A 27,198-nucleotide genomic window follows, 5' to 3' on the forward strand; every position below is an offset into this window, starting at 1 on the left:
GCTGCTCCCATGTTGGGGGCATAGATATTTACAATTGTTAGTTCTTCTTATTGCATAGACCCTTTAAGAATGATATAGTGTCCTTCTGTGTCTCTTATTACAGACTTTGGTTTAAAATCTAATTTGTCTGATATAAGAATTGCTACCCCAGCTTTCTTTTGAGGTCCGCTGGCATGGAAGATAGATCTCCATCCCTTCACTTTCAGTCTAGATGTATCTTTATGTTCAAAATGAGTCTCTTGTAGACAGCATATGGATGGGTCCTGTCTTTTTATCCAATCTGCAACCTTGTGTCATTTTATGGGAGTGTTTACGCCATTACGCCAATCATTGAGAGTGATTATTGAAAGATACGAATTAATTGTCATCATGTTGCCTGTGAAGACATTGTTTTTATAGATTGTCCCTGTAAATTTCTGTTGTAGATCACTCTTGGGGTCTTTCTCCTTTTATAGAACCCCCCTTAACATTTCTTGCAGGGCCGGCTTAGTGGTCACATATTCTTTCAACTTCTGCCAGTCGTGGAAGCTCTGCATCTCTCCATCCATTCTAAATGAAAGCCTTGCCAGATAAAGTATTCTTGGCTGCCTGTTCTTCTCATTTAGTACAGTGAATATGTCTTGCCAGGCCTTTCTGGCTTGCCAGGTCTCTGTGGATAGGTCTGACGTTATTCTGATGTTCCTTCCTCTGTACGTAAGGAATCTCTTCCCCCTAACTGCCCTTAAGATGGTTTCCTTGGTTCTAAGATTTGCAAGTTTTACTATTACATGCCAGGGTGTTGGCCTGTTTTCCTTGATCTTAGGAGGGGTCCTCTCTGCCTCTAGGACTCGAATGTTTGTTTCATTCCCCAGATTAGGGAATTTCTCAGCTATGATTTGCTCAAATACATCTTCTAGTCCTCTCTCTGTCTCCACTCCCTCCGGGATTCCAATTATTCTGACATTGGAATGCTTCATGGTGTCACTTATTTCTCTGATTCTATTTTCATGGATTCTGAGTTGTTTTTCCCTGGCCTCCTCTTTTCCCTTTTTATCTATTATATTGTCTTCCAGGTCGCTTATTTGCTCTTCTGCCTCAGTTACCCTAGCTGTAAGATTATCTAGATTGGATTGGATCTCATTGATAGCATTTTTAAGTTTTGCCAATTCACCTTTTATTTCTGCCCTTAGAGATTCTATGTTGCCATTAATTGATTTCTCCATTCTAGCCATTGTCTTCACAATTGCTAGCCTGAATTCCATCTCCGATATCTTGGTTGTATCTGCATCCATTTGTAAATCTGCAGCATAAGTCATAATCTCTGAGTCTTTTCTGTTTTGGGGGCTCCTCCTCCTAGTCATTCTGTTGATGGGTGTTTGAGGGAATGTATAGAGTCCAAATTATTGTCCAGAACCCAAGCAAGATGCACCTATTTTATAGGGACCTTAGAGTTGCTGGCCTCTTGTTTTCCCAGCCTGTCTTCTGCGGGAGGGGCCTGCCATGCTGTTACTCAGGCAACCCTGTTTGGGCGGAGTTACCGAGCGTCCCTGTGGTGGGGGATGGGCTCAGTGGGCATCAGTCTTTGGGGCTTTTGTTTTCTGGCGCCTTTCCCTGGCAGCTTTCCACGTCTCTTCCGAGCGTCAGAGCAGAAGAGACTGTTTCCAACCCTCTGCCTCAGAGCAGAGAGACCACAGTCTGTTCTTCAGTGAGCTCTCCAGACCACACCGTCTCCATTTCTGTTCCTGCTGCTATAAACTGCAGAGTCCTGGGTTGTGCGCCCCTCCATAGCGCTGCCAGTCCTGCCTCCAGGTCGGGGCACGTCTCTGCCCTTTGTTCTACTAAAACCGCCAGCCGCTCCCAGTTCGTGCGTGTGCGACTCTGTTGCTGGGGGTTTCCACCCTGGGGGTTGCAGTTCACTGGGGCGACCCCGGCGCACTGGGTTTCCGTCTTGGAGGCTGCAGTTCCGTGCACGCGACCGTCGCTCTGGGTTTCTGTCCGGGTGGCTGCGGTTCGTGTGCGCGCGACCCTGCCGGTCTGGTTTTCCACCCCGGGGGCTGCCCTAAGGTTCTTTCCCGATGCTACCGGTCTGCGATTCTGCGCCCCATCTGCAGCGCATGAGGCTGTCACTCACTGGCAGTGTAGGCTCCCGACGTCCAGGCACCCTCCTGCTGCCGTTTATCCTCTGATATCTGCCCACAGAATCACGGTTCTCCGCTTCGTACCTCAAAACCAACCGCCTGCGATATTCTGTTTGTAGAGATCCAGATCTTCTTACATCTCAGGCTGGTTTCATGGGTGCTCAGAGTGGTCTGGTAGATATCCAGCTCAATTCCGAGGACCAGTTGAAATAGGGTCCCCTACTCCTCCACCATCTTTCCCCCTCCCAGGATTTTTCTCTTGTCAATAGACTGTAGAAAAATAACTAACACTGTTAAAATTACATTATTCTTTATGAAAACTCATAGCACATGCACAGTTCTTTTTTATCATTTAACATAAATATATTCATAGATAAAAATTTATTTTTACTTAATAAAGTGCAAAAATTAGACATAAAATATAATGTTTAAAATAGTAGAAAAATCCAGTCATCATGCCTATACTATTTTATTTTTTATTAATTTTTCCCCTTTCTTAAAAAATTATTTTAATTAAAGTATAGTCAACAACAATGTTACATTAGTTTCAGGTATACAGTATAATGATTCAACAACTCTATATGTTATGCTATGTTCAACCACAAGTGTAGCAACTGTCAACATACAACACTATTACAATACCATCGATTGTATTTCCTATGCTATAGCTTTCATCCCTATGACTCATTCATTCCATAACTGGAAGCCTGTACCTCCCACTCCACCCATTTACCTACACTGTTTTATGTGTTTAATAAAATAAAGTTCTTCATTCTTCAGTCATGATACTCTACAACATAGCTCATAGAATTGAAGAAATGGAAAAGTCAGGGATGGAGGATGCAGGAAACTAGACGGAAGTTCAGGAATTCACCCTGGAGGGGTTTCCTAGTGTCCAGCACCTTGGAAAGGTTCTCTTCCTGGTGCATCTGCTGGCATACCTGGCCTCCATCATGGGAAACATACTCATAATCACCATTACCTGGGCTGACCATCACCTCCAGACACCCATATACTTCTTCCTCAGCAGTTTCTCCTTTTTTGAATGCTGTTTTATAACCACTGTTATTCCAAAATTGCTGGCCATCTTTCTGTTAGGGAGACAATCAATTTCCTTTGCTGCCTGCTTCACACAAGCCTTTGTCTTCCTTTTCCTGGGAACAACTGTTTTCTTCCTTATGGCTGTATTATCCCTAGATTGGTACTTGGCCATTTGCAAACCTCTGTATTACCCAACCATCATGAACTCAAGGATGTGTTTTCTTCTAGTCACTGCCTGTTTAGCTTTGGGATTCATCCTCATGGTGGTTCCAGTTATAATGCTTTCCCAGTCATCCTTCTGTGGCCCCCATGTCATCCCTCACTTCTGTGATTTTGGGCCCCTGATTCATCTCTCTTGTTCTGATACCAGATCTACTGAAATGTTGGCCTTTGTCCTTGCCTTGTTTATCCTTTTGACATCCCTTATCATAACCATCACTGCCTACAGCAACATAATAGTCACAATCATGTGACTACCATCAGCGAGGGAGCAACAGAAAGCTTTCTCTACCTGTTCATCTCACCTCATGGTCCTCTCTCTGATGTATGGCAGCTGTGTCTTTATATATGTGAAACCAAAGCAAATGAACAGGCTGGACTCCAATGGGAGGCTGCCCTTGTGAACACAGTGGTGACCCCACTGCTCAACCCTATCCTCTATACAGTACGGAATAAGCATGTCCACCAGGCTCTGAGGGATGCTTTGTTCAGGGTTAGATTGCAGAAATAGATCAAGAGACTGTCAGAGGGAGAATGCCCCTTCTACATCTAATTCAGTCTCCCTCCTATTTCTGGAATCTCCTATATAGACTTGCAAATGTGTTTTTAGAGGTTCTGCTTGTTTATTCTTAGAATAGGGGCCAATTTATCTTATAATCCAATATACTCCACTACTTGAAAGCTCTAACATTCTTCTTTATATTGAGATGAAATTATCTTCCTGGATTTGTTCACTAGTTTTAGCTCAATAGGATTCAACAAATTTTAATGAACAGCCTCATATACATGATTCTGTTTGATGCATGTGGAATCTCAAAGTAGGAAAGGTCTGTTTTCAAGTATCTACTTGTGGTAAGTGCATGGGGATGAAAAGTGAAATTCACAAGAATTAAGAATATCAAACTGGTTCAAGGATAGATGCAACATGGTCGCTATTGATTTTTGAAGGACACATATATACATAACTGTCATGATATTAATAACATTACTTGAAATGACTCAATGCAATTGTTTTCAATGGTGCATAGTTTTTATATAAATAGAATATAAATCTTTATAATTCTAGTTCTCACTGTAATGAAGACACATAAGTGTCTCTAATTGAAATCAAAAGTTCCCATTGGTTTTACTGGTTTGCCAGGTTGATTTCAGTAGTAAAGACCTGATGATGAGTACCACAGGAAAGGAAGCATTAGAAGTTCTGGAACAAGGAATTAAGTAGTTAAGATTGTCTCCCTACTACAGGAAATTTAAAGGAACTGGAATGAATCTAATCAGAGGTAGAAAAGAGTCTAATGATGACTGTGGAGTTTTTCCAAATAAATCTATAAACAAGTATATTTGTGGAATGAGAGGTTTGATGTGATAATCTCTGGGTGTCCATTGTTAGTACTAGTGTGAAATGACTCTGTTGCTACCAAACATGACATGGAGACACACTGTAATAGAAATACAATTTGAGCCTAGAAGAGAGAAAATGATCAGATGTTTTTGTTTGTTTTAGTCCTTTTTGTGTGTGTGTGTTCCTACATGACATTTTTTTTTTTTTTAATTTAAATTCAAGTTAGTTAACACATAGTGTATTATTAGTTTTAGGGGTAGAATTTAGTGATTCATCAGTTGCATATAGCACCCAGTGCTCTTTACATCAAGTACCCTCCTTAATTCCCATCACCCAGTTACCCCATCCCCCACCCACCTCCCCTCCAGCAACCCTCAGTTTTTTCCCCTATAGTAAGAGTCTCTTATGGTTTGCCTCTGTCTCTTTTGTGTGTCTGTTGGCCATGTATATGTCTTCTTTGGAAAAATGACTATTCAGGTCCTCCACGCATTTTAAAATCAGATTATTTGAATTTAGGGGGTGTTTAAGTTTTTTAAAAATATATTTTGGATATTAACCCATTATTGGGTATATCATTTGTGAATATTTTCTACTCAGTAGGTTGCCTTTTTGTTTTTTGATGGTTTCCTTCACTGTGCAAATGATGGGATATTTTAATGGAATAATTACAGCTGTAATTCAGTTATTCAAGACTTTCATAAGAAAGGATGGATTTGAACACAAAACACTGTAAGAAAAATCCTGGAACTGGTGTTTGGTTGGCATGGTTGGTTAATGGCCACTATCACGCTTCGCTCTGACTGTATTATTCTGTGATTGCAAGGATAATAACTGTGTTATGAAGATTTCTGGCACACAATTTTGTAAGAATTTGAAGAATATATTTTATTCAACTAACAGAACATTATGTATATATAAAGATTTCCATGTATCTTATTTGTGTAGGCTTATCTCTTTTTCTGACATTTGAGCTAGTCCCTTTACTTAAGGTATCACATTGTCAACGATTTTTCCCAGAATGAACAATGAAAAGTGTGGTTCTTGGCAGCAGGGTCTCCCTACAGGAGTGCACACAGCAGTGGAGACTGGTGATGGCAGTTGGGCTGGGGCATGCAGGTGCACAGCTGTGGGGGCTGCCTGAAGGTGAGCCCAGTGGTGCAAGCTAGTGACAGGAATCAGGGCCAAATCTGGGACCACACACAGCTAATCCAAAATATATAAAGAACTCATACAAATCAATAATAAATACAATCTAATGGGCAAACGACCTGAATAGACATTTTTTCCAAAGAAGACATACAAATGGCCAATAGGTATATGAAAAGATGCTCAAAATCATTAATCATCAGAGAAATACAAATCAAAACCACAATGAGATATTATCTCACACTTAGGCTAGGTTAGAATGGCTATTCAAAAAAAATAAAGGACAAGAAGTATTGGTGAGGATGTGTAAAAAAGGGAACCTTTGTACATTGTTGATGAGAAACTAAACTGGTGCAGTCACTATGGAAAATAATATGGAGGTTCCTCAAAGAATTAAAATAGGAAGCAACCCAAGTGTTGATCTATAGATGAATGGATAAAGAAGATATATATACATATATATATATATATATATCACATACCACAAATATACATATACACATACACACAATGGAATACTCAGCTACAAAAAATGAAATCTTGTCATTTGAGGCAGCATGGATGATCTAGGGGGTAGAATTTAGTGATTCATCAGCTGCATATAACACCCAGTGCTCATTACATCAAGTGCCCTCCTTAATGCTCATCACCCAGTTATGGGGCAGTATAATGCTAAGTGAAATGAGTCATTCAAAGAAAGATGGATACCATATGATTTCATTTGTATGTGGAATTTAAGAAACAAAACAAATGAACAAAGAAAAAGACAAAAAAAACACAGACTTTTAAATATGGAGAACAAACTGGTGATTGCTGGAGGGGAGGTGGTTGTGGGGATGGGTGAAATAGGTGAAGGGGATTAAGATTACATTTTCATGATGAACACTGGGTGATGTATATATTTACTGAATCACTGTATTGTACACTTGAAACTAACATAACACTGTATAACAATTATACTTGACTAAAAAATGGTTTAAAAAGTTGGATATAAAAAAATAGAACTACCATATGATCCAACAATCCTACTCCTGGGTATATATCCAAAGGAGTTGAAGTGAAGATATTGAAGAGATATCTGTACTCCCATGTTCACTGCAGCGTTATTCACTATACCCAAGATATAGAAACAACACAAGTGTCCATTGATGGATGAATGGATAAAGAAAATGTGGTATATACATAATGGACTATTACTGAGCCTTAAAAAAAGGAAATCCTAAAATATGTGACAACATGGATGAACCTGCAGACATTGTACTATGTAAAATAAGTCAGACGCAGAAAGACAAATACTACATGATCTCATTTTTATGAGGAATTCAAAATATTCAAACTCCTAGGACTAGAGAGTATAGTAGTGGCTACTAGGGGCTGGGGTGAGACAGAGAGGGACAAGTATCAATATATACCAAATTTCAGTACTGCAAGGTAAATAAGTTCTAGAGATCTACGGTACAACATAAGGTCTGTTGTTATAGGACCATATTATATAGTTAAAAATTTGCTAAGAGTGTAGATCTTACTTATGTTAAGTGCTCTTACCACAAAAGAAAACGAAAATGAAGGCATTGGAGGAAACTTTTGGAGGTGATGTGTATGTTTATGGCCTCAACTATGAGGATGGTTTCATGAGTGTATACTTATCTTTAATCTCATCAAGTTGTATACATCAAATGTGCAGTTTTCTGTATATCAATCATAACTGAATAAAGTAGCTTTAAAAAAGAAAATTGCACTTCTTTGAGTCAGAATTTTACTGGATAATTTTAATAGATGGGATGAATAGAATATTAGACATTGCAGATGAAAGATTAGCAAATTTGAAGATACAGAAACTTAAAAAAACACAAAAAAATAATCCACCTAAAATAAAAAAGAGCATCAGTGAAGTATGGGACAACTTTAGGTAATCCAACGTGCATATAATTAGATTTCTGAAGAAGTTTATGTGTGGAGGGGAGTGACAAAAAAAGATTCAAGGAAACGATGGCCAAAATTTTCCAAATTTTATGAAAACAGAACCAAAAATCTCTGTAAAACCCAAGCATTAGAAAAATGAAAAAATCTACACCAAGGCACATAATAAATTGCTCAAAACCAGTGATAAACAGAAAATCTTAAAAGCAGCCAGAAGGAAAAATTACATGTTTTATACTGAGGAACAAAGATAAAGATAACATAGAATCCTCTTTGGAAAGATGTCCATCGACAGATGAGTGGATAAAGAGGATGTGTGTGTGTGTGTATATACACACACACACGTATATATATAAATATACAATGGAATATTACTCAGCCATCAAAAAGGATGAAATCTTACCATTTACAAGGACATGAATGGAACTGGAGGGTATTAGGCTAAGTGAAATAAGTCAACCAGAGAAAGACAACTATCATATGGTTTCACTCATATGTGGAATTTAAGAAACAAAACAGAGGATCATAGGGAAAGGGAGGGAAAAATAAGATAAAATCAGAGAGGGAGACAAACCATAAGAGACTCTTAACTATAGAGAACAAACTGAGGGTTTCTGGAGGGGAGGTGGGTGGGGGGATGGGGTAATTGGGTGATGGGCATTAAGGAAGACACATGATGTAATGAGCACTGGGTGTTATATGTAACTGATGAATAACTGAACTCTACATCTGAAACTAATGATACACTATATGTTAACTAATTGAATTTAAATAAAATAAGATATAAAAAACTGTTAGTTGAAAAAAATAGGTAAATGAAAATACAATGATACAAGGACTTTTAAAGGACCGTAAATAAAAATCTGCCAACCTAGAATTCTATACCTATGAAAATGTCTTTCAAAAATGGGGGCATACAAAAGATAAAAGAATTAATCACCAGCAAACCTACAGAATAATAATTGGTAAAGTCAGTCCTTCCAAGAAAAAGAAAATTATACCAGGTGGAAATATGAATCCATGCAAAAGAATGAAGAGCACCAGAAATAGTAACTATATGGGCATATAAGATATTTATTTTAATTATTTAAATGTCTTTGAAAGATAATTGACTCTTTCAACAAAATAGTAACAATGCACTGTGGTGTTTGTAATGTGTATAAGGAAAATATATGACAACAATATCATAAAAGCTGAGGGGGTAGAAATAGAAGTATACTATTATAAATTTCTTATATGTGAAGTGGTAAGCTATCACTTGGAGGTAGGGAATGACAAGGTAAAGATGTATAGTATAATCATTAAAGCAACCACTAAAATAAAAATCAAAAGTTATAGTTAAGAAGCCAACAAAAAGATAAAATGGAATCATCATAATGGGGCAGTAGGAAACTTGGGTTGATGTATATTTTTAGTATATTCATTATGGTGGTGATTTCACAAGTATTTAAATATGTCAAAATATATCAAATTATATACTTTAAATATGTCCATTGTATATCAATGATAATTCAAGAAAGCTGTCTAAAAGACAATAAGAGCTGATTATAATGGAATATTAAAAATGCTTAGTTAATTCAAAAGAAGACAGGAAAGAAGAATAAGAAATATATAACAGAGGGGACAAATGAAACCTCAAGATGGTAGAGTTAAACCTAACCTTACAATAATGACATTACATGTAAATGGATTAAGCACTCCAATTAAAAGGAGAAAGAGAGACACATACACACACACACACAGAGACAGAGACAGACAGAGAGATTACCATATTAGATAAAAAGGAAGGTCTACTTACTACATGCTGGTTATAAGAATAACATTTAAATACATAGAGTAAGAAATTCCAAACATTAAGCAAAAGAAAGCTTGTGTAACCATAGTAATACATATCTAAAAAAAAAAAAATAGACTTCACAGTGAAGTGTATTTTCAGAGATAAAAAGGTAAATTTGTAATGATAAAGGAATGAAATAATCAAGAAGACATAATTCTATATGTATATGTACACAATGATAGAAAAGTTGGAAGAACTAAAAGTAAATCCACAACCGTAGTTAGAGGTTTAACACCATCATTTAAGTAATTAATACAGCAGAAAGAAAAAAAAGTATCAGTAAGTATAGAGGATTTGCATGACTATCAACTAAGTGGACTTAGTTGTGGATTGGTAATTGTGGATTATTACATTTAGCACCTGAAGAATACACATTATTTTCATGTGCACATGGAAATTGCACTACTAGGTATTTCCCAAAGGATACAAAAATACTGATCCAAAGGGATACATGCACCCCAATTTTATTGCAGCATTATTGGGAATAGTCAAGTTTTGGAGAGAGCCCAAATGTCCATCGATTGAAGAATAGATAAAGAAGATGTGGTACACACACACACACACACACACACACACTGGAATATTATTCAGCCATAGAAGGAATGAAATCTTGCCATTTGCAATGACATGGATGGAGCTAGAGTATATTATGCTAAGTGAAATAAGTCAGTCAGAGAAAGACAAATACCATATGCTTTCACTCATATGTGGAATTCAAGAAACAAAACAGATGAATGTGGGGGAAAGGAAACAAAGAGGCAAAACATAAGAGAGACTCTTAACTATAGAGAACAAAATGAGGGTTGCTGGAGGGGTGATGGGTAGGGGATGGGCTAAATAGGTGATGGATTTTAAGGAGGGCACTTGTGATGAGGCCTGGGTGTTATATGTAGGTCATGAATCACCAGTCTCCTAAAACTAACATTACACTATATGTTAACTAACTGGAATTTAAATAAAAACTTGAAACTACAAAAAAAAAAAAATTCCAAGGTATATTTTATGCTGGGTTGTAAAATAAATCTCAGAACATTTCAAAGGGCTGAAAATATACAGAATATGTTCTCCAATCACAGTTGAATTAAATAAGAAATCAATTACAATAATTTATCTTGAAAATTCCTCAATACTTGGATATAAACAATACATTTCTAAATCACTCTTGGATTACAGAAAATATTACTAAGAAAATCTGAAAATATTTTGGATGCAAAAATATTAACAACATACTAAAATTTGTGAAATGCAGCCTAAAGCCATGCTTAGAGGATACTTCATAGCATTAATGCCTATATTAGAAAAAAGTGTATAAAATTAATCATTTAGATGTTCAGTTTTAAAGGGTAGGAAAGTAAAAGGAAATTATAACTAAAGTATGCAAATAAGTGTGCATTCATATAAATACGAATGCAAATATATATAAATCAATGGAATAGAAAACAAACAAAATAAAAAATTAAAGAAAAAGTTGGTTCTTTGAAATGACTCATAAAATTGTTCAACTCAGCAAGACTGATAAGAAAAAAAAGAGATATCATATATTATTTATCTTTCTCTGACTTACTTTACTTTGCATAATGTCCTCTAGAACCATCCATGTTGTCAGAAATGTCAGAATTTCCTTCTTTCTCATGGCTGAATAATATTACATTATATATATTATATATGTATATAATATATACATTATATTATAGAAAATATATGTATATACATTATATATACAGTATATATGTATAATGCATTATATATATATACATACATGTATATATATATATAATGTGTTGTATATAATACATTATATATATATATATAATGTTTTCTTTATCCATTCATCCACTGATGGCTGTTTTCATATCTTGGCTATTGTGAATAATGCTGTGATAAACATGGCAGTACATATATCTTTCAATATCCTATTTTCGTTTCCTTTGGATATATACTCAGAAGTAGGATTTCTGGATCATAAGGTAGTTCTATTTTTAATTTTTTGAGGAACCTCCATATTGTTTTCCATAGTGGCTGAACCAATTTATAGAGGATGCGTCCAATTAAAAATGACTTACAAGACCAATGTGTAATATGAAGCATTTTCAATTCTCATGCATTGGTATTGAGAGCCTAAATCCAATTTTGGAACTTGTTTTGCGATTTCTTATAGTGCTAAGACCTATTCTATAATTAAATCAGTACTTTCACTACAGGTCATATACTCAAGAGAAATGAATGCTGTCTTCAAAAAGACTTGTAAAAGAATATTCATAATGTCTTTATTCATAGTAGCCCTGAACTGGAAAGGACACAAATGTCCTTTAGTGGAAGAATGGAAAACTGTGGTATACATAGATAACGATCTACTACAAAGCAATATAAAAGAATAAATCATTGGTTCATGTGATAGCATGGTTAACTCTGAGAAATCTGAGGAAAAATAAAGCCAGACACATGATGTGTTCCATTTAAATGAATTTCAAAAAGTGGCAAAAGTAAATTTTGATGACAGAAATTAAATTACTTCTTTAGTTGTTTTCTCTTGGTGTGAGCTATTGACTGGGAAGAGGCACAAGGAAACTTGTGATGAAATGGGAATGTTTTAGTTTGGTTTGGGTAGTGGTTGCATGGCTCTTTACATATGTAGAAAATTATCAACCTGTAATTAAAGTTTGTGCATTTTACAGTGTATAAATTATACCTCATTAAAAAAAATACCAGGTTAAAAAGGAAAAAAAGCAAGGACAATTGTAAAAAAGTATTTCTGTTGTCTAAGCTTGTCTTTCTTGATATATGTAATTCAGGATTTTGTAAATTTGCAACCCTAGGGTACTCATGGCAAATATACCTTTGAGGACTTGTACAAAGGACCGCATAGGCTATTGAGAATGGTGGTAGTATGCTACCAGATACAGTGAAATGGTAATTATGGTATGTTTCTGCTGAAATTTCTCATTTCCAAATATGAACAATTATATGTCCTCTGGGACTCTGTTGTGATTTAAGTTCCTGCTCCCTTTTTTTGTACTCCTCTAATGAATCTTGAATGTTCCAGAGGTTTGTCCGTTTGGACCCTGTGTGTCCACATGGGGATGGTAAATAACCCTATGGTAAATATATCATCGGGGCACTTGACTGTATTCTCATTTATGACTGCAATGATCCTCACCTACTCTGAAAGGTGGGGAGCAACTGGTTGATGGGAAAATGATTAGCAACAGGGTCCAAAGGAAAGTGACCTTTGTTGTTTCTTCTTCCCGACTCTCTTCTGTTATGGATGCACAACCCACTAGGTTTGATGTTCATGATGGACTGTGTCATAGTATCCCATAGAGTGGATATAAATATATTCAAGAATTTTAAATGGTTACATCAGGAAATTCTCGTGCATATTTACAGCAGTTTCTATTGTCTTGATGTAGGATTTATTGGTCCAGTTGTCATGGGGAAAACTATGACTGTTAATCTTCCCAAGTTTAGAAATCTCTGTCTTCCATGAAAAAAAAATTAGCCTTAATAATTTCCTATTAATTTAAGACATAGGCATTCATTGATTTCTTCAATAGTTAAAAAAAGTACATCTCAATTAAGAGTGTTCTTCACTGCCCCCCGCCCCCCCGCCCCATTAGCTTAGGAGAAAGATCCTGGTTTGTTGGAAGAAAAGAGAAGCACATTGTCAAAGAAGCTCTGTTTCCTGTGAGCTGCTTCTTGGTGAGTACTTGACCATGGGAATAACTTGCAATCTAACAAGTCAATATTTAAAGCAGAGACTGGTTATGTTTAAGTTTGTATTGTGGATCATGCATAGTTAATGTAATAGTTTTAACTAAAGAATTAAGTAAAATACAATTTAATTATGATGACTTACTTACTAGAGCACTGATTTCCAACAGATGCCCAGACTCCTTTCCCAAAGATTACATGTCAATTCTTCCGGATTTTAGCTAGGCATTGGCATTTTTTAAAAAACGAATGTTCCTCGGGCACCTGGGTGGCTCAGTCGGTTAAGCATCTGTCTTTGGCTCAGGTCATGATCCCAGGGTCCTGGGATTGAGCCCCACATTGGGCTCCCTGCTCAGGAGGGATTCTGCTTCTCCCTCTGCCCCCCCACCCCCCATGCTCTCTCTCTCTCTCTCTCTCAAATAAATAAATAAAATCTTTAAAAAAATTTAATAAAATGAATGTTCCTGTATTGATTGCAGTGGGAATATAGGTGTAATTCCACCACACCGAAATTTTCCAGTGTAACAAAAATATTGCCAGAAAACAATGTTGAAAGGTAATTTAGGACTAATAGCAGAAGGAAAATCTTCTGTTCTGCCGGATGTGTAGAGTGAGAGGGAAACTGATGCATTCATTAAATGTTTACTCATTGATGCTGAACAACCAAGTCATGTAACCATCCCTCACCCCCATTTTTAGACATGGTTTCTCTTAAACCCAAGGACTGGGTAGTTAAGAGATACTGCTATAAACTAGATTTCCTGCTCAGTCTTAAAGTTTTGGGTAAAGAACCCAGGATGAACCAACTTCAGGAAAATAACTAGTTTGGAACATGCTAATAGGAAAATGGTTCCCCCCACCACACACATACTTTCTTTTTCCAGAGGGCTAAAGTCAGTACATTGGAGGGCTTTATATATTGCATATGCTACCTGAAGTATAGAAATTAACATTTGACCCTATAAAAATACTCTCTGTGGGATGACAGCTTTCATTGTTATCTGTTGGTTTTATATGTTATCTGTAAACAATAATTTTTATTTTACATCATTTACCTTATGGACTATTATTCCAATATACTATATTCTAGAAAAGTTAAGTTGCACATTAAAAATTATTTTCAAAAATAAACAATAAACCTTCACTTTTTATAATTTTAAAATAGAAAAAGTTCAAAATAACTTATAATACGGCATTTAAATGATATAAAGTGATTCCTCATTCAGAATTGTAGCTGCAAGTAGTATTTATTTTTTTTAATAGTCCATCAATTAAACTTTTTATTCTTTGGTGATAGTGTTTTCTGTTTAACAGATCCAACAGAATTGATGACAGAGAAATGGAGCTCACTATGGAGGTGAGGAATGAGACAACAATCCAAGAATTCATTCTGGAAGGGTTTCCTGCCGTCCAGTACCTGGGGAACATCTTCTTCCTGGTGCATCTGCTGGCATACCTGGCCTCTATCACAGGAAATGTGGTGATCATCATCATTACTTGGGTTGACTATCGCCTCCAGACACCAATGTATATTTTACTCAGCATTTTCTCCTTCTCTGAATGCTGTTTTATCACCACAGTTATTCCTAAACTGCTGTCCATCTTTCTTTCAGGAAGGCAAACAATTTCCTTTACTGCTTGTCTCATACAAGCCTTTTCTTTTCTGTTTTTTGGGTCAATAATTTTATTCCTCATGGCTGTGATGTCCTTGGATCGGTACCTGGCCATTTGCAAGCCTCTGCATTACCTGACCATCATGAACCCGAAGACTTGCTTCCTCTTGGTCACTGCCTGCTGTGCTTTGGCCTTCACTCTTATCACTGGTCTGGTAGTAAAGGTTTTCCAGTTATCCTTCTGTGGCCCCCATGTCATCCCTCACTTTCTCTGTGACCTTGGCCCCCTGATTCATCTCTCCTGTTCTGACACCAGGTCTGTTGATATGTTGGCCTTTGTCCTTGCCTTGTTTATCCTTTTGACATCCCTTATCATAACCATCATTGCCTACGGCAACATAGTACTCACAATCCTGCAACTCCCGTCAGCCAAAGAGAAAAAGAAAGCTTTCTCCACCTGCTCGTCTCACCTCATTGTCCTCTCTCTGATGTACAGCAGCTGTGTGTTTATATACGTGAAACCAAAGCAAAGGAGCAGGCTGGACTCCAACAGGGAGGCTGCCCTTGTGAACACGGTGGTGACCCCGCTGCTCAACCCTGTCATCTACACTCTGCGGAACAAGCAGGTCCATCAGGCTCTGAGGGATGCTCTGTCCAGGATGAGGTTGCAGAAACAGAACTTTGGAAGGTAAGTGGATCTTCTAGTTCAATTTCCCATGATTGCAGAAATCTTTTCTATAGAATTCTACATATGGTGATCTTGCTTATGCTAATTTTCATCTGGATGGGTACAATTTTACTTTGCAATACCGTACTTTTCACTATTTGAAAATTCCTCTTAGTTCTCTATATTGTGCTAAAGAATATCTTCCTTGATTTTCTACTCAGTGGTCTTTTATGAATTCAATTCAAACAACATTTATGGAGAGCCTAGTATACATAAATCACATAATACGACGTCTTTAAGCTGAGAATAAAAAAGTTGCCAATCAGATAGTAATAATTACTGTTCATGGTACATTCTTATGCTTGAGTTTTCATATGCCTAAGAAAAAATAGATAGAAACCATTACCATTTTATATATTCAGGGTTTGAAATTTTAGAAACAAATTGTTCTGAAAATTATATAAAGTCATAATATTATAGCCTAATGAAAATTAATTGTATTTCATTAATTGAATCTTTTATGTAAATGAACCAGTAGTAAGCTGGTTCTCTCTTTGGGTCTATTGGTTTTAGAGGTATAAATAGCTTAGTGTAACTCCATGTGGTTAGGATGGGCACTTTGATTTTGTCATCTTCCAGCTATGTCTAATATTATTAATAAAATTGTCTTTAACTCTTTCTTGGAATATAAATAAAATGCAAAACTTCAAAAAATTTTTTAAAGATTTTATTTGCGAGAGCAAGAGAGACAGAGATAGTGAGAGAGAGCATGAGTGGGGAGGAGATGGAGAAGCAGGCTCTCTGCTGAGCAGGTAGCCCAATGCAGGGCTTGATCCCAGGGATCATGACCTGAGCTGAAGGCAGACTCTTTTTTTTTTTTTTAAAGATTTTCGTTATTTAACAGAGAGAAAGAGCACAAGCAGGGGGAATGGCAAGCAGAGGCAGAGAGAGAAGCAGGCTCCCCACTGAGAGGGAGCCTGATGTGGGACTCGATCCCAGGACTCTGGGATCATGACCTGAGCCGAAGGCAGTCGCTTAACCAACTGAGCCACCAGGTTGAAGGCAGACTCTTAACTGAATGAGCCACCCAGACACCTCAAAACTTTTAAATTTGTTCAAATTTTCCCCCTGTAATTGATGTTGCCAAGCCCTGACCCCAGTAGGTTGCTGAAAGGTAGGTGATCCCACTACCAGATTCTCTCCCTACATGTAAGAGATGTTTTCTCCTAATGTGACTTTAGGTGTGGGAGCTGCCACTGTCTTCCAAGTTAAGCTAAATTATGGTTGACATTTTATGCAGCAAAAACTAACAAAACTCATAATTAGGAAAGTTTAAAAGGAAATTGAGTACATTGATAATTTTAAAATGGATTAAAATTGGGTCAGTTATTGTGCTTGTAGGTTCATGGAGGAAGCGCTCCCCACCTGAAGACAATTGGCCCTAATGGGAAGTAGTTCCTATCACATCTGACATACCATGTGCATGCTGTGCATTTGACTTTCAATATGTCTGATTTGAGTGCATATATTCCTTTCCTACTTGATTTGAGGATCACTTATATTCAAGGCATAATCTGATTAGGAAGAATCTTAGACTGTCAAAAAATATTGGGTGATTTAGATTTATTTTTTTTTTGCCTGGGAATGGTTTGATTATAAAGTGTCCTGGGGGTTATGATCTTCCAAAGACAGCTGTGTCTATGTCCCTTCATTCTCCAAAGAAGATAATTTCTGAGCCTAATCTAAAAGCAGGAGTTCCCTGTGTTTCTGGTTTCTGTGCCTTAGATAAAATAGCCACCTCTGCCAATTTTCGCAGCCCAGCCTCATGAGCCAGGCTAGTGTAGGTGATGAACCTCATCGATCAGCTCAGACAGAGATTCTGGGTACTTCTCAAACCTTTGTGCTCATCCAAACCACTATCTTTGTTTTTAGTATGCCCCAGGAGACTAGAGTATGCCAAACCCTGTTAGTCTCTGAGGTAGGATAGAAGCTAGTCGTTCTTAGCAGAAGCCAGAAAAGTGGGGAAGGCTAGATGTGTGGTCCAATTCCTTCTCTCAGTGAGCAGCTGAGAGAGGGAATCCCCTACTCACTGTACCCTGAGTTGGGAAGAGGCCCTGTGGCCATTGGCTGCACTCTCATTCAGACCACACACTCTTTAAAACTGTTGCTTTACTGTCTGTCACCCTCAAGGGCCTAATGAATGCTAGGGCCGATTGGCTCTCAGAGACAGGAAGGTTAGTTGGAGTCTTCATTCTACCTCTGGAGCAAGCCAGGCGAGAAGGAGCTACAGAAAGTGGCCACTGGCTTATTCAGACTTCTAGGAGAGTAGTGATTTTCTGTCTGTCAGCTCTCAGATGCAGGCTAGTTAGAAGCCAGACCCTCAAGGTAGCAGCTAGGAAAGTTAAGACTTTCGATGTATAGTCTAATACCTTCTAGGGAGAAACTTAGAGCTGGCCATTTTTGCCTGCTTGCTCTATGCTGATCTGGGGGAATACCCGAGGAAAGTTTTTGTGTGCTGCTTTAATACCAGTCTCTGATTTTAGTCTATGATAGGCCTGTCAGCTCCTAGAAACAAGCAAGTTAGGAGCCAATCCTTTGGTTGTCAACCCTATAAGTTGAAGCACTAGATGTGTGGTGTAAACCCTTTGCTCTTCTGGGAAAAGCTGGGGGTTGGGGGTTCCCACCTGATTGTAAGGTGCTGTGTAGGATGGGGTTTATGGTGAGAGTGTGTCTCAGCTTTTCCCATCTATTTTGATGTGGCTATTTTCTCAGTTGCCTGGTAGTGTAGGAGTGTCTCAGCTAGTTTCTGGATATCTTTCAGAGGGAATTGATCTGTGTGTAGCTGTTTATTCAGGGTGTCTGTGGGAGGAGAGGGAAAGGTCTCCTATCCTGCCATCTTCCTGATGTCCCGTTTCCAGTTTTTAGCTATTACAAATAAAGCTGCTCTGAATATTCATGTATAAGTTTTTGTATGAATATAAGATTTCATTTCCCTGGAATAAATCCTAAGAACACAATTGCTGGGTTGTATGATAGTTGCACCTTTAGTTTTGTAAGAATCTGACAAACTGTTTTCCAGAGTGATTATACATTTTACATTCCCCTTAGCAGTGCATGAGTTTCTTTGCATTTTCATGAGCCTTTGGCATTACGATTTTTGTTTCACTGTGATTAGAATTAAACATCCATTTTTTTAAAAAGATTTTTTAATTTGACAGAGGGAGAGAGCACAAGCAGGGGAAGTGGCAGGCAGAGGGAGAGGGAGAAGCCGGCTTCCTGCCGAGCGGGAAGCCCAACATGGGAGTCGATCCTAGGACCCTGGGATCATGACCTGAGCTGAAGGCAGACACTTAACTGACTGAGCCACCCAGGCACCCCTAAACATCCATTTTTTAAAAAATCAGGGAATGTATTACTTTTTATGAAACACCATCACTCAAACCTCCCAAACTATCCTTTTCTTCTTTAATTGAAATTTTTATTGAAATAATTATAGATTCACATGCAGTTGTAAGAAGTAGGATCTGTGTACACTTTGCTCATTTTCCTGCAATGATAACATTTTGCAAAATTATAGTTTAATATCACAGTCAGCATACTGACTAACATAATCCACCAGTCTTTTTCAGATTTCTCCAGTATTACTTATACTCGTGTGTGTGTATGTGTGTGTTTACCTCTATACAGTTTTATCACATGTCTTGGTTCATATATCTACCACCACAGTAAAGATACTGGACTTTTCCAACACCACAAAGATCCTTCCTCTTGTCTTTTTAGAGCTACACTTACTTCACCCTCCCACCCCTGAGCAAATGTCCTCAGTTTCTTCCCTTTGCTTTGCTTTGCTTTTTAAAAACTAAGCTCTGTTTAATGTGGGGCTTGAACTCACCACCTGGAGATCAAGAGTCACATGCTCTACCAGCTGAGCCAGCTAGGCCTCCCACATCCTCAGTTTCTAAAATGTTCTCATTTCAAAACTGTTATACAAATGGAATCATACAATATGTAATCTTTTGAATCTTTTTTTTACTCAGCACAATTCCCTTGAGATTCATCTAAACTATTGCATATATCAATATTTCATCCCTTTTTATTGCTGAATAGTAGGCAATGGTGTGGATGGTATGATGTGTTTATTCACCTGCAAAAGGGCATATGGGCTGATTCCAGTTTTTGGCTTTTACAAGTAAAGCTGCTGTGAACATTCATGTTTGTGTACAGGTTTTTGGTGAACACAGGTTTTCATTTTTTTGGGATGAGCACCCAAATGTGTAATTGCTGGGTTGTATGGTAGTTGCATGTTTAGTTTTATAAGAAACTGTCAATTTTTGAGAGCACTTGTACCAATTTATATTCCCACTAGCAATATACAGGTGGTCCAGTTTCTCTGCATCCTCAAAAATATTTGGTCTTATCACTATGTTTATAGCCATTCTGTTAAGTGTATAATAACATCTCATTGTTGTTTTAATTTGCATTTCCCTGGTGACTAATGATGTTGAATGTCTTTCATTTGCTTCAATGGCATTTTTATACCTTTTAGGTGAAATGTCTGTTCATGTCCTTTGCCCATATTCCAACTGGATTTTTTTTTACTGTTGAGTTTTGAGAGGTCTTTATATGTTCCAGATATTAGTCTTTTGTCAGAAATGTGGGTTGCAAATATTTTCTCCCAGTCTGTAGCTTGTCATTTTATACTCTTTACATATACTTTCACAGAACAAAAGTTTTCTAAATTTTGATGTGGTCTAATTTCCAGTTTTTCATTTATGGATCATACTTTGTTGTCAAGTCTAAGACATCTCTGCCTAGCCCTAGATCCTGCAGATTTCCTATTTTTTCCTAAATATTATTAATAGTTTTGTGTTTTATGTTTGTCTGAGATCCATTTTGAATTAGTTTTATTGTTTGTTTTAAGTTGTCAGACTTAGGTTGAGGTTTTCTTTTGTTGTTGTTCTCCTCCTCCTCTCTCTCTCTCTTTTTTGTTTTTGCATGTGGATGTCTAATTGCTCTGGCACCATTTGTTGAAAAAACTATCTTTCCTCCACTGAATTACTTTTGTACCTTTTGTCAAAAATCAGTTGGACATATTTGTGTAGGTCTATTTCTGGTTTATCTATTCTGTTCCATTAATCTATGTGTTTATCCCTCCTTCACACCACACTGTCTGATTACTATAACTATATAATAAGATTTAATGTTGAATAGAGTCACTACTCCTACTTTATTCTTTTTCAAAGATTAAGGACCTGTGCCTTTCCATACAAATTTTAGAATAAGTTTGTCTGTGTCTACAAAAACTTTGCTGGGTGTAGGGAGGGTGGCTGGTTTAGTTGGTAGATCATGGAACTCTTGATCTTGGGGTTATAAGTTCAACCCCCATGTTGGGCATAGAGTTTACTTGAAAAACTTTGCTGGGATTTTGTTAGAAATTGTATGAAACCTGTTTGTCAATTTGAAGAGAACTGACATCTTAACTATGCTGAGTCTTCCAATTCATGCACACTTTGTTTCCCCATTTATCTAGCCTTCTTTGATTTCTTTCATCACAGTTGTATAGCTCTCCACATATCGATTCTGTGCATATTTTTTTAGATTTATATCCACATATTTCCTTTGGAGTTACTGCAAGTGGTAATGTATTTTTAATTTAGGTTTCCACAAGTTTATAGTTAGTATATAAAAATGTGATTTTTTTTTGGTGTTGATTTTGTGACCTATGACCTTACTGAAATCACTTATTAATTCTAGGACTATTTTTGTAGGTTGTTTGGGGTTTTTTAAGTTTTCATATCATCTGCCAATAGGGATGGTTTTATATCTTCCTTTCTGATCTGTATGCATTTTATTTCTTTTTCTTGCCTTACTGCAGAGGCTAAACTTCCAGAGTTGTCTTGTTCCTTATCTTAGAGGGGAAACATTCAGTCTTTTAACATTAAGTATGATGTTACCTCTAAGTTTTTTGTATATACTCTTTATTAAGTTGAGGTAGTTCCCCTCTACTCCTAGCTTATTGAGAGTTTATTTTTATTTTTTATCATGAATGGGTAGGGAAGATAAAATCCCTGTTCAACCACTAGAAGAAGGTATGGTTTTTCTATTGATGTTTGACTGGAATAGGATTAGTATTGGCAAAAATTCTGTTAATGGCCTAATAACAGTTTTTCAGTTAGGGGGAACAGGTTTTTTTTTTTTTTTTTTCTTTTGGAGTTATTTCAAAAAATCTGGTGGTTCTGAGTTGGAGGCTTCTGCAGCACCCTGTCTGGGATATATGAAAGGCCATAAGGGCCAGACAGCTTCACAGGCAAAATCTACCAAACATTTAAAGAAGAGTTAATACCTATTCTTCTCAAACTATTAAAAAAAAAAAAAAAGATGGAAAACATCCAAATTCATTCCATGAGGCCAGCATTACCCTGATACCAAAACTAGACAAAGACTCCATTAAAAAAGAGAACTACAGACCAATATCCCCGATGAACATAGATACAAAAATACTCTATGTTGGCTAACTGAACATAATAAAAAATATTCTCAATAAAATACTAGCAAACCAAATCCAACAGCACATTAAAAGAATCATTCACCATGATCAAGTGGCAATTATTCCTGGGCTGCAAGGGTGGTTCAGTATTCAAAAATCAATCAGTGTGTTACACCACTTATACAAAGAAAGTATAAGAACCATATGATCCTCTCAATAGATGCAGAAAAAGCATTTGACAAGTATAATATCCATTCATGGTGAAAACCCTCAACATGTAGGTTTAGAGGGGAACATATATCAGCATTAGAAAGGCCATATATGAAAAACCCACAGCTAATACCATCCTCAGTGAGGAAAAACTGAGAGCTTTTCCTCTACAGTCAGGAGCAAGACAAGGAAATCCACTCTCACCATTATTATTTAACATAGTACTGGAAATCCTGCCTCAGCCTAGGCATCCATATTGGCAGGGAAGTTAAACTTTCACTATTTGCAAGTGACATGATATTCTATACAGAAAACCCAAAAGATTCCACCAAAAAATTGCTAGAACTGATACATGAATTCAGTAATGTCACAGGATACAAAATCAATGTACAGAAATCTGTGGCATTTCTAGACACCAATAGTGAAGTAGCAGAAAGATAAATCAGGGAACAGATCTCATTTACAGCTGTACCAAAAACAATAAGATACTTAGGAATAAACCTAACCAAAGAGGTGAAAGACTTGTACTCTGAAAACTATAAAACATTGATGAAAGAAATTGAAGAGGATACAAAGAAATGGAAAGACATTCCATGCTCATGAATCAGAAGAACAAATATTCTTAAAATGTCTATACTACCCAAAGCAATCTACACATTGAATGCAACCCCTATCAAAATACTAACAGCATTTTTCACAGAGCTAGAACAAACAACCCTAAAATTTGTATGGAACCACAAAAGACCCCAAATAGCCAAAGCAATCATGAAAAACCAAAGCAAAGCTGGAGCCATCACAGTTCCAGACTTTAAGTCATATTACAAGTTATATTAAAAACAGTGTGGTACTGGCACAAAAATAGACACATAGATGAATGGAACAGAATAGAAAACCCAGAAATGAACCCACAGCTATACGGTCAGTTAATCTTTGACAAAGCAGGAAAGAATATCCAAAGGGAAGACTGTCCCTTCAACAAATGATGTTGGGGAAAACTGGGCAGCAACATGAAAAGAATGAAACTGGACCACCTTCTTCCACCATATACAAAAATAAATTCAAAATGGATGAAAAACCTAAATATGAGGCAGGAAACCAACACAATCCCAGGAGAGCACAGGTAGTATCCTCTTAGACATTGGCCATAGCAATTTCTTTCTAGATATGTCTCTGTGGCAAGGGAAAAAAAGCAAAAATAAACTATTACAACTACATTAAAAAAATCAGGAAGAAATAGTGGGTATTGGTGAGACATGAAGGCACTATCCAGGAAAGAGAAACTATAGGCTAAGGACAATTTGAAACATATCTTGGTGCTAGCTCACCACCACTTACACTAGATGCAATGTAGAGTTAGTTCAGCCCATTTCTTTGAGTGTCCACTTTGTAAGCCTTTCCATCAAACCACATGCCAGGCCCTCTCCTCCCACCTTCCCACCATCATGTTGGCATTGGGATTCATTCAGGTATGACAGGTATTTCTGCACCATAAAGCTAGCACTGAATAAAATTAAAACCCCATGCAAATGAGCCTTTATCTGAGCATCAAAATGTATAGTCTCATGTTGCTCTAGCTTCTATAACTCATCTACCATTACTCTTTATTTTCCCCCACTTCCAACTGAGAACATGATCATGAGGTCCAGGTTTGGCCTGGACTGAAAGCAGAGTAGTATATGGATAGATGTTATAAAAATGATTTAGTCTATTTTGGGGAAGGTAGGACCCACATAAAGACTCGTAAAAATTTCTATAATATTTGCCTTGACGATGTAACATCAATACTGATGAGAGCAGATTCAGGCAGAACATATTTTCAGCTACCATATGCCTCAGGGTTGCCTACAAACATACTTTGGAATTTAGTCCCCTTCTCTGGCTTTCAGTGGAAGCCAGACCACAGAATAATGGGTCACTACTGCCACAGCAGCCCAGCAGAGATACCTAGGAGAAGAAGCACCTTTCTAAGCCAATGGTTGCTATGGATACAGCTTCTCTACCCTCAGGCTCACATCTCTTCCTCTTCTGCATCTAGAAAGAATCTGGGGATCCACTTCCCAGATTCATTTAAAAAGAGAGGGGCCTTCCTGGTTAGTGATGTTACAGAAACCACCTATCATTCCTGTTTACTCCATTAAGAGGAAAAAGATGTGTGCTTTCCTTTTTCAAAGAGATTGGGGAACACAAAATATTCTTCACAGGCAAATATACAATGAAAGAATTATAACCTTGGTGGAAGCATAAAGAGCGATTGACCAAGAAAGGTGGGCCTCCTCACTCAGTAGCTTCCCAAAAGCCTCATGAAAGCCAGGATATAAACCAGCTCTTTCAAACATAAAAATCTGTTCTTACAACAACTATGCTCTGACCTCAGTGCATACATCATGTAGAAAATTGTAGTCTGGACTTTTACCTCAAATCAGTAGCAACATTCAATTTGGGATTTTATAAACTCCTGGGAAATTGTCATATAATTTCCTTGAAAACTCTTGGCAGAGAACAGTGTGGACATCTGGGAGTCAGTGTCACCACAGACGATGGGAGATAAATATAAGGGTTGCGCCAGTAACTTGTTCTCAACAGTGACCAATTAGCTGTCCCCAGGAGACCGGCTGTGCTTTTACTTTCTGACCCTATCTCTTCAGCATCTAATAAAGTTTGGGGGCCTGCATTCTCTGCTCACTGGCTGGGTCCATTCTTTTGGGTGATCAAACAGTCTTCTGGGAAAGATATCAAAGAGCCTCAGACTTATGTATCAGCAGCTTCTCATTGTTGATGCAGGAAAACAAGGATGCTTCTCCTTGTAGAAGCACAGTGTAGAGGAGCACAGTGTAGTGCAAGAGGTGTCTTGGAGCAGGTGCACCCATGATGTGGAGCACTGCAGCAGGACCTTTGTCTCAGTAGCACTTAGGCTTGCACGTAAGAGAAGGTGCTGGTTCCCCTTAACTGGAATACAAAGGTAGACAGCAATGTTGCATGGTAGGTGGGCTTCTACCCACTGGGGGAGGCAGAGCCAGACAATTCATCAGAACCCTATGTAGTCTGAGAGTCCAGCTGTAGCTCAGAATTGGGGGCAGTGAAATGTGGTTGTTCTAGTCTGTCTGCTTCTTTCTGAAGCTTCAGTGGTCCAGGCTACCATGTAGACTTGTTGTGCTATGAAACATCCTGGGCTATGGAAACAGGACTTTGTCATCCAGAACACTGGCAGCATGAGATGCATATTTACCCCACTCTGGGACAACAGCCTGTGACAAATGAGTTTCCTTCTCCTCTCCTTTCCCCTCAGCCCAAAGGAAGCTCTTGATTTCTTGAAAGACAGCATATGCAAGAGGAGGAAGTCCTCTCCCTCGTAAGGTGACTCCTGTGTGTACCTGGCCTCAGGGACCCTGGTGACTTGGTGGACTTACAGGGGTAAACAGGAACAGGAGAGGCTCCTTTAGGCTGTGCCCCTCAGGGGTGAGGAGTTTGGTTTCATGAGCAGCCCTTCAGAGGATCTGGCTCAGGGTGGGTTGGTGAGAGTGATGCCTTCCACACAGCAGACTTTTAGCCTAGTATTGAAATGCTAGAGCCAAAACCATTGTAAGAGAAGTTACTCATTGAGAGGACTGATGTAAGAGTGAGTGCATGAGTGCCCCTAAGTGGGTTAATCCTATGAACTGTTGTCATTCCTACTTCCCTCACAAGACAGCATGAATCCTGGAGGGGGTGCAGGGATGGTAAATCCTGACTTTACAATTATGTCATGTTCTTAGGCAGCCCCTAAATCCTCTGGTCTCCAGTCTCTTCTATAAAATGCTTGCGCTAAAGTAGATCCTAAGACCCACGTCATTCCACAGATCAATAACTCATCAGTGATACTAAGTATGGATAGAAACAATTAAGATAAATAAGGCTAATCTTCACTTAAGTTTGAGAAATCATCAACAATAAATTTCTTTCCATTTAAAAATATTTTATTACCACATTGTAAACAGCAGGGGCTCTCATTTGGGCATTTGGGCTAAAGTGCGAGCTATGTGACCTAAAATCTCTGGAGCTCTCTAAGGCTCAGTTTCTGCTTCTGTAGAAAAAGGGTCTCATGATTATTGTGAAGAGTAATAGAAATACTGAATTTCAGTAACTAGCATAGTACCAAGCTTAAGTCCTCAATACACGATGATTTTGACAACTTGTATCATAGAATGTGTTGCATTATTAAAAGGAATATTGAAAAGGGAATAATATTAGCATTACTATTATGTTTACTTAGAAATTGGTAGTATTATTAAAACAGTATAATGTTCTATAACTGAAAATATCAACAACCCTGCCTACTGATGATGCTCTGTATAAGCATTACATTAATGATCATAACATTACAATTAGCCTTTGAAGAACACATTGGAAACATTGGCATCGTATGTCAGGTGAGTTACATGCTTTCTCTTATTCTAACAAGAACATGAACAGTTAGATCCTATCATCTTCATTCTACAGAGGGTGAAAGTGAAGTTCACAAAGGCTAACTAACTTTCCAAAGATGCCTCATCTCTCAGAAGTTAGAACACAGTATTGAACTAGTACTGAACTCAGGTCCTACTGATTCAAGATCCAACTAGGTAATCCACTTTACTATCACCCTAGCCACCCTTTTGAATAATCAAATAACTTAATCCTCTGAAACCTTTGCATGCTGATTTTAGGTTAAGACCAGCAGTGATCCTGTTGTAGAATGAGATGTCCATGGAAATGGGGAATGTTACAACTGTCTGAGAATTCATCTTGGAGGGGTTTCCTGCCATCCAACACCTGGGAAAGATCCTCTTCCTGTTGCACCTGCTGGCTTACGTGGCATCCATTGCAGGCAATGCTGTCATAATGACCATCACCTGTGCTGACCCTGGCTCCA

At 37.7% G+C, this 27,198-nt stretch overlaps 1 protein-coding gene and 1 pseudogene across 1 annotated transcript; both read left to right on the forward strand.

Annotated features, from left to right (window-relative positions):
- The first annotated feature begins 2,935 nt into the window (after positions 1-2,935).
- LOC118020671 lies at positions 2,936-3,888 on the forward strand (annotated as a pseudogene).
- A 3,539-nt stretch (positions 3,889-7,427) lies between these two features.
- LOC117998353 (olfactory receptor 6C75-like) lies at positions 7,428-20,163 on the forward strand. The gene is made up of 4 exons (XM_034987138.1): positions 7,428-7,502; positions 13,813-13,889; positions 14,648-15,634; positions 20,160-20,163. The coding sequence occupies exons 1-4, from the start codon at positions 7,428-7,430 to the stop codon at positions 20,161-20,163; spliced, it is 1,143 nt and encodes a 380-aa protein (XP_034843029.1).
- Positions 20,164-27,198: the final 7,035 nt, after the last annotated feature.

This window comes from Mirounga leonina, unplaced genomic scaffold, assembly GCF_011800145.1.
Source record: "Mirounga leonina isolate KUSES-001 unplaced genomic scaffold, KU_Mleo_1.0 Mir_114, whole genome shotgun sequence".
Classification (NCBI taxonomy): Eukaryota; Metazoa; Chordata; class Mammalia; order Carnivora; family Phocidae; genus Mirounga; species Mirounga leonina.